At 33.2% G+C, this 14,473-nt stretch overlaps 1 protein-coding gene and 1 long non-coding RNA gene across 2 annotated transcripts; both read right to left on the reverse strand.

Moving 5' to 3' along the window:
- Positions 1-1,796: 1,796 nt before the first annotated feature.
- LOC127853316 (uncharacterized) lies at positions 1,797-4,065 on the reverse strand. Its single transcript, XR_008036563.1, has 3 exons — positions 3,911-4,065; positions 3,524-3,678; positions 1,797-1,912 (listed from the first exon to the last, which is right to left on the reverse strand). It is a non-coding gene; the product is annotated as an uncharacterized LOC127853316 (long non-coding RNA).
- A 2,697-nt stretch (positions 4,066-6,762) lies between these two features.
- LOC127852675 (scavenger receptor cysteine-rich domain-containing group B protein-like) lies at positions 6,763-9,026 on the reverse strand. The gene is made up of 4 exons (XM_052386625.1): positions 8,965-9,026; positions 8,638-8,694; positions 7,370-7,529; positions 6,763-6,931 (listed from the first exon to the last, which is right to left on the reverse strand). Exons 1-4 carry the CDS (start codon positions 9,023-9,025, stop codon positions 6,763-6,765), a joined length of 447 nt encoding a protein of 148 aa, XP_052242585.1. The 5' UTR covers position 9,026.
- Positions 9,027-14,473: the final 5,447 nt, after the last annotated feature.

Consider the following 14,473-nt stretch of genomic DNA (forward strand, 5'->3'; position numbering starts at 1 on the left):
CGACCACGAATCAAACATGTACTCGCATAAAACAAAATTGAGCCCGACAAAATAATCATTCGTAATGCATACTTATATAACAAGTTTCGTTGAAAACGATGGATGCTCTCCTTGTTTGACCTTGACCTCAGTGACACCAAACCTCATCAAAAGGTAAAGGTCCATGCAAGCTACCTACATGCCAAATATGTAAGAGATCGGTAAAATATTGAAGGCGTTATGTGAAACTGTAACAAAAGTGTGACGGTAAATCTATCATTAGCCTCAGTAAGCTTACTCGTGACCCCAGTGACCTCAAACCTCTTCAAAAAGGTGAAGGTCTATGCAAGCTACCTACATGCCAAATATGTATGAGATCGGTAAAATATTAAAGGCGCTATGAGAAACTGTAATAAATGTGTGACGGAAAATCTATTATTAGCCTCGGTGACCTTGACCTTGACCCCAGTGACCTCAAACCTCATTAAAAGGTAGAAGTCCATGCAAGGTACATATATGCCAACTAGGTAAGAGATCGGTAAAATACTGAAGGAGCTATGAGAAACTGTAACAAAAGTGTGACGGAAAATCTATTATTAGCCTCGGTGACCTTGACCTTGACCACAGTGACCTCAAACCTCATCAAAAGGTAAAGGTCCATGCAAGGTACCTACATGCCAAATATGTTAGAGATCAGTAAAATATTGAAGGCGCTATGAGAAACTGTAACAAAATTGTGACCTTAAATCTATTATTAGCCTCGGTGACCTTGACCTTGACCCCAGTGACCTCAAACCTCATCAAAAGGTAAAGGTACATGCATGGTACCTACATGCCAAATATGTAAGAGATCGGTAAAATATTGAAGACGCTGTGAGAAACTGTAACAAAAGTGTAAAAGTAAAAAGTAAGTAAGGAAGGAAGTAAGGAAGGACAAACTGGCAACTATATGCTCCCCGAAAATATTTTCGGGGAGCATAAAATGTCCAGTTAACTAAGTGGAACTGCTTACACATAAATCGTTAAAAATACTTACATTCAGAATCCGCGCGCCAAGTTCCATTGTTCTCACATACGTATTTAACGGTGAGTGGATTACCAGAATGGCACCGGATTGTTAATGTTTTCGTTGAATCGTTGTACAATTGTATTTGACCATGCGAAATGTTTGCCCTGTCGCATTCTGAAATGCAAATATGTTCATTAAAGGTAGAGCATGCACGAACATTGCAAATAGTTTATCGCCATTTTATTAATTTATGTCATACCTGTACACACTAGCGAAATCGCACCCGATCCACATGCTGTAAACGAATTGGGAACCTTGTAGGTGCAATGGCTCATATACTGTTCAGTGCCTGTACAATTCAAGTCTGTTATCATTGGACATAAGCCACTTGTGTTATACCAGTAATCCACGTAGAATTCGGATGCGCTGTGTAATGCAATTATTCTTTGTGTCATTTCTAAATAATTAAAATTGTAATGCAATAGGAAACATGTGAACTTATTCAGAATTGCTATTTTAAACTTCATTGTTACCACGAGTTTATAAAGAAAATACAAAACCAACATTAACTATTATTTACGTGAAGAAATGATTACATGCGAAACGTTATTAATTTCTTGATTTGCGCGATCATTAATCAATCACTACGGGTAGTTTCGAAGATATTCCATTTTTCTAGCGGGATTCTTTCCTCTCTGGATTATTAAATTAAAAGATAAAATAGAGACAACATAATTATAGATATATCTTATTATAATTATCACTACCCAAATCCCATCATTCTGCAAAGAACTTCAGAATCTTCAAAGCCAAAGTCTTTCTGACAAACTGTCCCTGTCTTGTTATCAACATGCAATTCTAAACGACCGTCCCTCTTGCTTGATCCACCGGCGAGCTGAACAGAGCTGATATTCAAAGGAGGGCCTTAAAATATAATCAGGTAATTATTGCTAAATATTTGAATGGCAAATAAAACGAATCAAAGAGACGCTGACGATTTAAATGCAGGTATTGCAATAAGTGTATCAACGAAATCAATTGATACATTGTTATTTAAAACGAAGAAAATTGTATAACTTGTCAAAAAGTAATATAAAAATACAATTATTCAATTGTTAAATGAAAATTGTGCTTGCGCTAAGTGTTTAACACGGACTCAGGTTGTCCGTCGGTGCCGTTGATATGACCGTCTAGTTTCTCTTCCAGTGAATAACTCAAAAACTATTAGATGTATAAACGTTAAAATGTATATGTTTATAGATTTCATTAAAGGGTCACGCTTTGACACGAACTGTCAATCCTCTTTATAAAACTGCATGGTAATATCCCTTTGATTATCTTCAAAATGAAATTCACATTAGTACGACACAACGGAAAACCGTAAGCACAAATTTATTAACATGATTAGTGAAGTGTAATGATTTACGTAAGCACATAATTAAACACTTAACGCGTGTTCAATTATTGCGAAATACTTTGTGCACAACTAAATATGAATTAATAATATTAATGTGAAACAATGGGCATTTCCGAATATATAAAATTATTATGATACAATTTAGTAAATTAAATATTTAAGAGCAGTCCCACTTTGTTGGCACTATTGAACAATAAGGAAAATAAGTGGTCATATTACAATATTAATCTTCAATGCATTCTTAAAAAGCAGTGAATCTTCGGAACTAAGGTGCTTTTTGATTGGATCAAATGTGTAAAAACACATTATGTTAACTGATTTAAAAAATGTTAAAAATATCTTTTAAACATTATAACGATTGAATGATACATTATAAACATTTATTTTGTATGTAATAAACCCATATTGTAAACTGACCGTAGACATTGAACAGTTGAATGGTTTACGTAAGACTAACTGTATTACAGCACTAATTGTCATGACCCAATACCGAGTATGTTATTGCCACGTCTTATCGTAAGATAACGATTCATGTACCTGTTTGCTTATTTAAGCGACATTTACTTCTCCAATTTTACGCACATATCTTAAATCAGAATGATTACAACTCAAGACACATTACATACATGGACCCCAATGTACCCTCTATTGCGTAGGGGAGATATAACATGATTTGATATGCTTAAAATAAAAGATAAACAATCCTGCACATCTAATCCTACAACCCGCCCAAGTACAAAAGAACATTGCCTACTAAACTGTATAGAAGTATATACAAAATTGCGGAGGGTGGTAGCATTTGTAATTGTAATTAATCAATGCACCTTAAAGGTCGTCGTATGGAAGACATCGCACAAATTGCGAATTCAGTGCGAACTACAAGTTTGTGTTTATTTATAAAACATATTGTTCTGAACTATATAAGCATATACTAGTCGCTTAAATTGCTTTTTATATTTTAACTCGGTTCATTCCTGTTTTATTTTACCGTAACAGTATTTGAGTGCATTTATTCTACTCGATTTACGCACGAAAATTAAGATTTTAAGATATCTTCACATATATAGGTCAGTTATAAATTCAAATAGCGACGGAAGTTATAACACAGGTGAGTCTACCTTCACAAATAATACCATACTGCCAGAAACACGTGTATGTTGCCATGTAGTTGCAATCATTTAAATGAGCCGCATTTGGAGGACACGAGAGTTTCAATAAGGATCTTCTTGTCGTATCACCTTTCCATCTATCATAATTTCCTCCTGCAGATCTACTACAATCACGTTCACAAAACACAAACTTCTATATTATGAGTCCACACATAATTTGCCAAAAGTCAACTCAAGAGATTATTATATGTATGATAATGAAACCGTGTACATGTCTAAATGACTCTTTTGGGTTTTGACGACTTAGATATATAGATATAATAATATTTAGTCAATTTAAGGACATATACGCTATTTACATATTTACTAAATATAAAGCTATACACCCAAACATACCTTAATCCGAGCATTCGACAAAACACTCCGTCGTCAGCGGAAATCTGGGAATCGATTGTTTTGTAATGGTATCCACACACCGGACCCCAAACATCACCCACAAGGATCTCCACAAGTCCATCATATAGACTCACCCCATCAACCAATCTAACACCTTTGATAACTGGAAGTAAATTTAAAGTCATAATGCAGTCTGGAAACTATCACCGTATCGTATTTGTGGCGCTCAATAATCTTACCGTACGATATTTTAAGACTTATAAGGTCATATATTGTGTGTACTAATTAAAGATGAACTGCTCGTGTATGCTTTGTTTTTTTTTAATTCTACAACTAAGCGATTTTTGAGACGGAAACTATGAGTATACTATAAACTTATTGTTGACAAGAGTTGCAAGATTTATTCGAAATCCTAATGAAAGTTCGTTTGATGGATTACTTTTTCCCGACAAATATGAATATAAAACGTTCGGTCAAGTCACATTTTGCTAGACGTAGGACAATAATAAGTTAATGATTAAATGTGGATGTATAAATTTAGTGTATCAATTTAAAACCAATGTACAGTTTTAATCGTGATATATTAATCCAATACAGCTTATGATCATTTCACTGAATACAAACAAAATCGGCATTTTGAAACGCAAAGTATTTAAATATGAGGCCTTTGAATAATAATCGATCGCATAATTGTACTAAAAGTTTCTATACACATAATTTGCAGTCGCACATGTAAATTACAATAGAAACAAAATAAATCATAATATAATAATATCATTACACTTCTATTTGAATGAATCATCATAGTGTTTAATGGCGGAACGGATATGGTACGAGCTATGAACTAGAACAAGTCAAAGCTCTAAGCGGAGGTTGCCAAATAAATTGTAATCTTAAACAAATGGCTTCCTTTCTCCTTTTGTACTTGAATCAAAGGCGAACGAATAAACCAATGCATTAAAAGCCCCAGAAAAATGTATTGTAAGAATTTGTATTAAATCACATGACTATGTAGATTTTGTGCTTAAATGAAAAATTACATTAAATGCTAAGCTGCATTAATTAACTGCAAAGCTAGTTTTGAAGACAGAAGAAAAACATGTTATCGTATTCTCATGATTGTACATTTGTTTCTGCGATTTTTCGCAAATGTCTTCTTAATTTGGTGGATTAAAAGATGAGCGATTGAAAAATCGACATCAAAATCGCAAAAGCCCATTTTATTGAAGTTGCACATATGTTTGATTTAATGGAAACATTTTAATACTTTATCTATTATATGAACATGGACGAGGGATATTTGACTACAATTTTGAAATAATCAGTTATAACTACCATTAAAGAAAATGGTGTTAAGCCCATATTTTTTCAAGAAAATTCCTCTCCTAATATGTGTTTACCAAAAAAAATCGGAACAATTTAGAATTACATGTATATCTGCCTAGCCGACTTGATCTAGTTTCCATGGCGCATTGATCTAGAAAGGACATAACAGGATTTTGAAACAAATATAAATCATAAAACAAAAAAATATATAATCAAATACCTATTGAAAGTGTGTCTAACTAAGTTTTGCAATTTTAAAATAGCTTGCCATTAATGGGCTTAATTAGCCTAATATTGCTACATTCGCTCCTGTTTAGATTTTAAAAAGTTGTTTACAATAACATTAGTTATTATTGTTATCAAACGGTATTGATTATCACTATATGAGCACGTGAAACTCTTGGTGTCCGCCCGTGTAGTTCTTTAAATGCACGTTTTGAAATTGCAGGAAGAACAACGAGTCACAATCGGTTATTATCTTCAAAAAATGAAATCGAAAAGCCGCATTGAAAGCAGTAAAATAATCACATTTTTGTGGGTTTAACCGTAAAGTATCTACAAAAGAAAAAGCTAGAATATTATACATTTACATATTGTGTATACCTAATTTCCGAACATGAACATTATGAAATGTTTTTCGTAAGAACGAAGAAGTTTTTAATGATATTCAGTATTATTAACATTCATGAAAATTATACTATATCAAAAACAATAAGTTACTTCGACTGGTACTTTTATTGAATGCTATGCGGGTAATTTATTGGTCAGACTTGCGCGTGAGGAAACGCACGTGCACCCATGAAGATCTGCCCAATGCGGACGTGAAGAGTTACACGAGTGCACGTAAGACATGCACGCGCTCAATGTATTCGAATATCACCTGATTGCCACTGTATTTATGCAATATTATACAAAGTGCTTTGTCAATTGCCATGAAAGTTTTAGCTTGACAAGTTGAAACTTGTTGACGGAACGTTTTATATTTTGTTGATTTTACGTATTTAGTAACGAAGTTAATCATTAACAAGGATCGATAGCAAATATAGCTACAGTACGCCAAAAAAAGTAATACCTAGTGGTGCACATTTTGTTCCAATTTCTTTCCATGTACCGTTTAGATTGCATCTATACAAGAACTGGAATGTACTTGTTCCGTCGCTACAGTTGCCTGTGTACACATCCCCTTCGTTGGTGATGTTGACATGCTCCAAGAAACCATAATGGCGTTGTTTCAATCGGGGACATCCTGACGTTGGAAAATCATACAACGTGGTAATTGTGTAGAATGTTTAGAATGACACATTCAATAAAAGTGACATTGAAAAAGGTGTTTTACCTTAAAGGTAATTTACTGTAGTTGTAACAAACAATTTAATAGCTGAACATAGATTCGTTACAGGTAAAATTCATTTTATATCCCTTTCTTTAATATCAATCATTAACTAATGTTTTTATTTATGTGTTTGTTTTAATTCAGGTCGAGTAAATCAATGCGTAAACGGTAAAAACCATATCAATCTCATGCATTAATCACCTGAGCACATCAGCCCTACATCTTGACTGTGTGAACATGTTTCGCCAGTTTCGCTAGAGCAGTTATGAACATTGTCTTCTGTTCCTCTGCATTGCAGATTTCTGTAGAACACAGGACCTGTACCTATTCCGTAGCGTCTATCCTTGTAGTAATCTAATCCTCTGTGTGCGTAAACACAATTTTATTTAGTAAAATGCGATCATATTTAAATAAAATATGTAAATTAATTCAAGATAACGATCGATAGTCCGAATCATTTAGGTTTGTTTGCAGATATTGTATTGGAATGTTTAGAAGACATGCGCACTAAAATGTGTTTTTTTTCATGTAAGCACGTACATCGAACTACATGTGCACGTTTCTTTAAGTCACGAACAACTAGATAGAAACATGACTAATAATAGGCTTTAATATTATACATTTAAATATGCTTACCGAAGAAAACATCAAGTACATTATTAATCCGAATATATTTGCGCTAATATGAATGTTATAGAATACAAGTGAGGTATACATTTATTAAAGTATGAGTGAACGACAAGTGTATCTCATGTTAAAGATAATTGCTCAACATCATCATAATATGTTTCATCGTTGACCTTAGATTAGTGTGCAACATCCTACACAAAACATCTGCATCTTGAAAATCAAACGAGTCATCGCAAATCGTCCCCCACACTCCATTGATCCTTATTTCAACACGTCCTTCTAGTTCGCTGTTTCCGCCTACCAATCGAATACCTTTGTTTGTGAAATTGTCTGTAAAACAACGTATAATATGCACAGATTTATGTCTGTAAAACAAGGTATATTATGCACAGGTTTATGTACATATATAAAAATTTGTGCATGTGTAACTCAAGTCATTTATTCACCGCATTATTATTTAACTATATATTCAATCTTCCGAAGACATTTATATTTGTTTACCTTTGGGCTAATACCGTGTTATATTTTTCGCACAACAGTGAGGAAATATTATTCACGAGCGCATGCTTGAGTGATAATTTGTACATTGTCTGAGAAGACATAACCTAATACTTTGGATTATCCTTTTCCTATTGATACTATTGATAAATTGATTAACCATTATTCGGAAAAGGATTATACATAGGCGTAACTGTTGTCGATGGTGGATATTGTCTGTGAACTTAGAGCGCCGAATTGTGATAAGAATACTCTGCATTTCGAACCAAAGTGACCAACTCCAATATCTGATGGGTAAAAGCAATTCCCATCGCACATTGTATGGAAGTCACTTGGCGCTATACTACTGAAGAAAACTCAAATCAAGGGTTATGATTGGGTAAGGCAATACAATCGTGTTACTAGTTTCAAATTGCATATTGAGTTTTAATAATTATTTATGACTTGTAACTGTACTTTTAACATATACTGCTCTTTAACTTAACAACTTTTTGACGGTGAATTGTTGCATGAAATACTGAGAAATTATATTTAACTTGATGTTATATTTGAAAAGGAAGTCCCTACTCAGGTTAAAGATTAATTATTGTGAATGTTGTCCCTGATAAATTTTCAAAATGACAACTGCTGTTTTATCCCACTGCTAAATGTTTTTCATTGAATGAAATTCAGGGTGTCGTATAAACTTGTGCCTTTCATGTTTACTCTCATTTTATCCTGCTTTGCATGTCTCGTCGTTTAAGCCTTCCTTCAACTCGTCGAATAAATTCAAGTAAAAAAAGTGACTAACCTAAAATTCTCCATGTATGTTGCATTTACAATACTACCTTTTCTTAATTAGCTGATATGGTCTGTGCATTTTTTAAACAAAGTCAATTACAAAGGGAAGTTCTGATTTCTTCTATTCATTGTATTGAAAAAACAACGCAAGCCAACTTACATGCTCTTGTAAGACCATCCGCTTGCGAAAGAGAATTTCTTGATAGGCATATGACGACTGAAGCATAAACGCAAATGAAACATATAAAAACGAAAATAATACTGTTGCTCTTTTTGTATCCACTGTATTAAACATTTTCGTGCGACGTGAACATTGTGTTGTTTATTGTAATAATTCAGATGTGTTTTTTTGCAATGTTGGTGTATGGTAAGCATATGTGAAAGTTTCCCATTCAATGATACGGATATGTAAGTACTCCACTACTTAATTAAATACTATATATAAATAAAACCTCCGCATTACAGTTATACAGATATGAGATTTTACCCAAGGCAAGCTTGATAACCGACACTGACAAGGAGGTCCTGTGCACAAACATCTTCCACATCGTCGCCACTACCGAAAATGACAAAATCGAACAATATTGATATATATATATTAATGTATTATTCGCTTGTCCTTTGAATAATATATGTATGATTTTAGTATTAACTCAACAGAACGAAATGAATTTAAATGATATTTAAACTATACATACAACCGATCAATAAAAATGCTCCGACCTTTTTACCAATCTGATGTACTTGATTCTAACAAGAATACACAGCTTTTAAAACACGTGTTTAAAGCTTACAAAAAAATTCATATGATCAGAAGAGCATATGAAATTTAACATGTATAAATAATTAATGAAATCAACATGGAAACAATATGGCGTGGAATGTAGGGAACAAAAACGTAACGCATTTTATACAAAATTATGTATGATTTATGTCACAAGAAGAAGAGTACAAAATATACATTTTAGAAACATGCCACGAAAAATTGTAAGAAGGATTACTTATTTCAATGTAAATATTAACAAAACTACTATAATTAAAGCATTACAGTTTTATATGTTATACATATTAAAGTTTTAACATTGCGGAATAAAATGTGTGTCAATATATTTGCGTCTTTCGCTGGCAAAGTCACTGATGTTAAATAGATCAAGGACCTCATCACCAATGCGACGCATTATGCTTATATGACATTGCATTTTTAGGCTATCAATACAGTTATAACGCCCTATTTATATAGGTGAGTTTAATTTATAACATAGAAACATTTAAAATGTAATTTATACGTTTGTTGGTAGACATAACAAATATTGTTCCAAACCGAGAACAGACTAATACATTCTATTATTTACACATTTAGGAGTTTGAAACATATTACTAGACCAGGTTTGTGTGTACGGATCCGATAAAATAATCTTTACTTATGTTAAAATCTTAAAATACCCGCAATAATGGGTAATCTTAGCAAGCCAGTATTCTGAAAAACCTAAATTGGCAAGCAATATTTTTATCTTTGCAAAACGACGCACTCATTTTAGCAATTAGCAGTGTGTTTCTACAAATTCTATACTTGTTTCCACATTTCCGTTGAACAAAACACACATAAACAAACTAACGTGTTTTAAATGTTAAACAGTATTTTCTATTCACATGATTCTTCATAATATTGGCAAATTGACAAATTGATATTAATATTACGGTTACTAGCATAAGGCCATGAATTATTCGGGTTTTTTTTCCAAATGTTTGGGTCTGTAATTTGTAGTTGTTGACAGTTACGTTCAGCTCATGATCTACAACATATACCTTTACGAACTTAAATAGATGGCTTCACGAAAAAAAAAAATGTCCTACTATATATGAAAATACGCCATTTTGCTCGTACGTATGGTGCTTATTGTTAATTTCAGGTAGTTAATTGTCTACTTACTAGCCACAAATAAATTATTTTATCTTTAATAGTTTAATAATATTCACTATTAATAGATTAAAATGGAATGCCTTTGATCATGTAAACACAATTAGCAGGCTTATGAGGATATTGGCAGCTTCATATGCTATTTTTTCGCACAAAAAGCGTTGTGTTGTCGTTGTTTACAGTAAGGCCATTAAGTTATCTGTATACATGATACTGGAAGATCTGTTTTGTATGTCACAATCAGATACAGTAATACTTACCAGTAGGGAAAAAAGTAAGAAGGTATACCAATAACTACAAAAATATTCGCCAACAGACACAATAGGTTTTGCCTTCAACCATATATTTACCCATACAGACACATTTACTCATATACCTAAAGGTCCTATTTGATCCTGTCGGCAAAAATTTATACCTACGGTTCATTGTGTTGGAATGGGTGAGACATTGATTTCCTCTGTTTAGTTTTATTTTATAAGTCTATAAAAATGCACGACAAACTTCCAAATAATTACTAAACACAGAATCATGTATCTCCATTTTGCAACGTTTGGCAAGAGGGCATAAAAACGTATTCATTTTACGAATACTTAAATAAACATCCTGTTGATACTCAATATAAAGCAGTTCTTATCTATGAACATTTTGGCAACTATCTCCTTACCATATAATGGCAAATTGAAAGTTGTATGTTTTGGCATAAGTAAAAGGTTTAAACATATTGCTTTGGTAAGGGCAAACAGATGTTGAAATACGTTATTTGGGCTGAATGATTATTTTTTATAATCCGAAGACTCTTGAATGCCAAAACCACGTTTCTGGATGTACTACACTATTGACTATTGCTGTCATAAAATGTGGTTTTCTGATTGAACTGGTATACCAAAACATAGTATCTGAGTATGGTTGGCTTTAGTTTTTCAGCAAATTGAAGTTCATCAAAAGGAATCATTAAGCTAGTATTATAAGATTTATTATGAATTTAGAACCTTACTTTAATTTGTTTTTGGTATACTTTTGGATGCTCTTGGTGTTATATAGGGTTTTGTAATGTCTGTTTTGGTTAAGAATTTTACTTCTCTTGGTCGATATATACTTCATCCATTATCCGATTAGTTTGATTTCAACTTGTCATGTTTTCCAGTAAAATTATAAAACAAATGCAATACTTAAAAAAATGTTTTTTTCTTCATTGAGCTCCCTTTAGTCTCTGTGTAATATTTATTTCAATTGCACTCACGTAAATACAAATATCTAAAGTCTTGCTCTATACGGGAACAAAAAAAACCCCATCTATTTAGTTCCATCTGACAAGTTTGTAGTTGCATTATTATAGTAAGTATACGTTCAAATATTTGATGCTCATCGGATCGGCTATAGTACGTTCCAATTCCCTCATCAAATGCAATAGTCTGACATAATACTTGTCACCACATCTGAAATAGTGTGGTGAACGTTTTATTTGAACTCAAAAGGAAAAAATCAACTGAGTTGATAGTTTATTTCTAGTAGTAACAACAATAAAACAATGACAGCGTTGATAGTAAAAAAGTACGGAAGTATTTGTAATAATCCTTCACTGTTTGATAAGAGCCTCAAAGTTTAATAGTATACCCTTATAAAAACAATTCACAAAACAATAAAAATGACTTAGGAAATGTGGCGATGTCATTGGTTGACTGTTTTACTAGAATACTATTCGAATACGCGTTTTTCTTAAATCCGAATGTACTAGCTATGCCGAGTACAATTCGAACGTAAATTAAACACTTAAACAAATACTTACCAATTGGTTGGAATGTTTAAGAAACGAATCAGAACACAAATGGAACACTCAATATGTACTTTCCAAGTAAAAGAAGCGCCCAAAGCGTACCAGCAAGTGCGACCTTTTCTTTCAAAAGGGTATAAAACAAGCTGTTAACCAAACATAACAATTCCATATCAGAGCATAATGGCCACGTATGGATATTAAACATGATACTTTGCTGTAAACTGTTCTTTTTTAACTAAGTATATATCAGTAATATGCAGGCGGCGACAGAAGAAATATGAAGCAGAGAAGGCTTAATATATATCAGATCCGACCATGGCTGCCAGGGAAAGAGACTGTACAAGATCTGGTGAGCTCCTGCCTCATGCTAAGCTGGTATTTAGTCATTCGCTAATCTCCTTTTTTGTATCGATCGATTTCGCCATGACATGTTAAGCTTATGAACAACGCTTACATAAAATTAATTAGCGTTTAACTCATTTACAATAACCACATGTGTAAACAGATTACGAATGACAATGTAAAGTGTTTAGAGGACTATCATATTCTAGAGATAATTAGTACGCTGATACCATGAACCAGCTGTTCACTTTATAAACATTTATTGCTTTAAGCGACAGAAATGACTGAGAACTCATGCAAAACATATTTGTTTCTTCCAATGAAATTACAATGTCAAGAATTCTGTCCGAATTAAGTGGTGATATCACCAACGTAAATATGAATGTTCTTACAAAAACTATGTTAGATAAGTATCCAGTACGAATGTATCTTTATACATTTCGAACATAAAAACAACATGCGTACTTGCATCAAAGCTCTTCAATATTTGTAATGCATTTGGAAATCATTTAGAATGCTTTGTAAAAAGTGACAACACCACAGATTTATCTTTTGATGTCACTTTGACCACTATCGCTAATGTATTGCGTATACTATAAGTTATATTTTCATACACTAATAAATGTGTAATTGAATGGCTTGTCGTCCTATCACTTCAAACAATATTTAAGTTTATCGATTGGCTCAGCATATTCATAGTACAAATATAACAAAATAACTAAACGTTAAAATGATAATTAAATATGATTAATTTTTAAGCATTTACATGAACTAATTAAAAATATCACAAAAAGCTGTTTCAGCTTATATTTGCATGAGTACATCATAGTATGTGTGGCCTGTACCTTCTATTCATTCCATGTGTCGCAATTGGATACATCGATATCAGCCCCAATTTACATTTATCTGTCGGTCGGTTTATTGACAAAAACCACATTCGCGACACATGCTTTGTTTTTATAACTAGCATTTTGATAACATTCAAGAGTGGTGTTTAAGCCAGATATGCGCGTAGTATTGCTAAAAGTTTATTCCAGTCGTTTTTTAGTTGTTCGCGTTAGCACATTTTAAAAGGGAGTTTTGCAAGTCAGTCTGCTGTTAATTACGCTAAAAACGATAACCACTGCATCTCAGGGGCGTAGCTGCTATAAGGCACAGCTGGCCCGGACCTACAATTTGTTTTTTTTAACATGAAAACAAAAACAAATGCTTCAATTAAAAAAAAAACACGCATTAAAATGTTGACCCTGAGGGGGTGAGGTGTTAGAAATCTGCATTTCATATTGACATAATCCTTAGACAATGGATTCTGGTCGTGTTCAAAGGACATATCTTCCAATTATCAACTCTACTTCTTGTCCATAGATTCTAGCTCGCTTCTTTTCACGTGACTTGCTGTTACAAGTTTACATAGATCTACATGTAGATCTACTTGTCTTCCTTTCAACACTACAGAAAGTTGTACTCCATTAACGTTAGTTTTTAAGAAACATTCCGAATGATGTTTACGACCGCGGAAATTTACGGGAGCACTTGCCCCCGTATCCCGATCCATTGACTGACTGCCGAACAACAACGTTCAATGTTGTACGTGGCATGGGATGACGCGAAACTTTATAAATTTTCATCCAGATAAGTTGTTTAATGACGTCATAATCTTCATCAGCATGACATTGGGATGAGACAGTAAAATTTCAAAGAAAAACAGGCCAAAGTCTTATATTTTCTTATCTTATTATTTGTCTAGATATGCTTTAAATCTCACCACAGGCGTTATAGGATTTACAAACTTTACTGGGGAGGACCCCCCCCCCCGGAACTCCCGTTTTTATGTAACATATCAGGGCCTACAGCTAAAAAATGCTAGCTACGCCCCTGCATCTGCTGCATTCGCGCTAAGTTGTCTTCTCACAGAAATCCAATACTTCATTGTTTTAGGTGTGTCTACTTTCTAGCTTGTTT

The sequence above is a fragment of the Dreissena polymorpha genome, chromosome 12, assembly GCF_020536995.1.
Source record: "Dreissena polymorpha isolate Duluth1 chromosome 12, UMN_Dpol_1.0, whole genome shotgun sequence".
NCBI lineage: Eukaryota > Metazoa > Mollusca > Bivalvia > Myida > Dreissenidae > Dreissena > Dreissena polymorpha.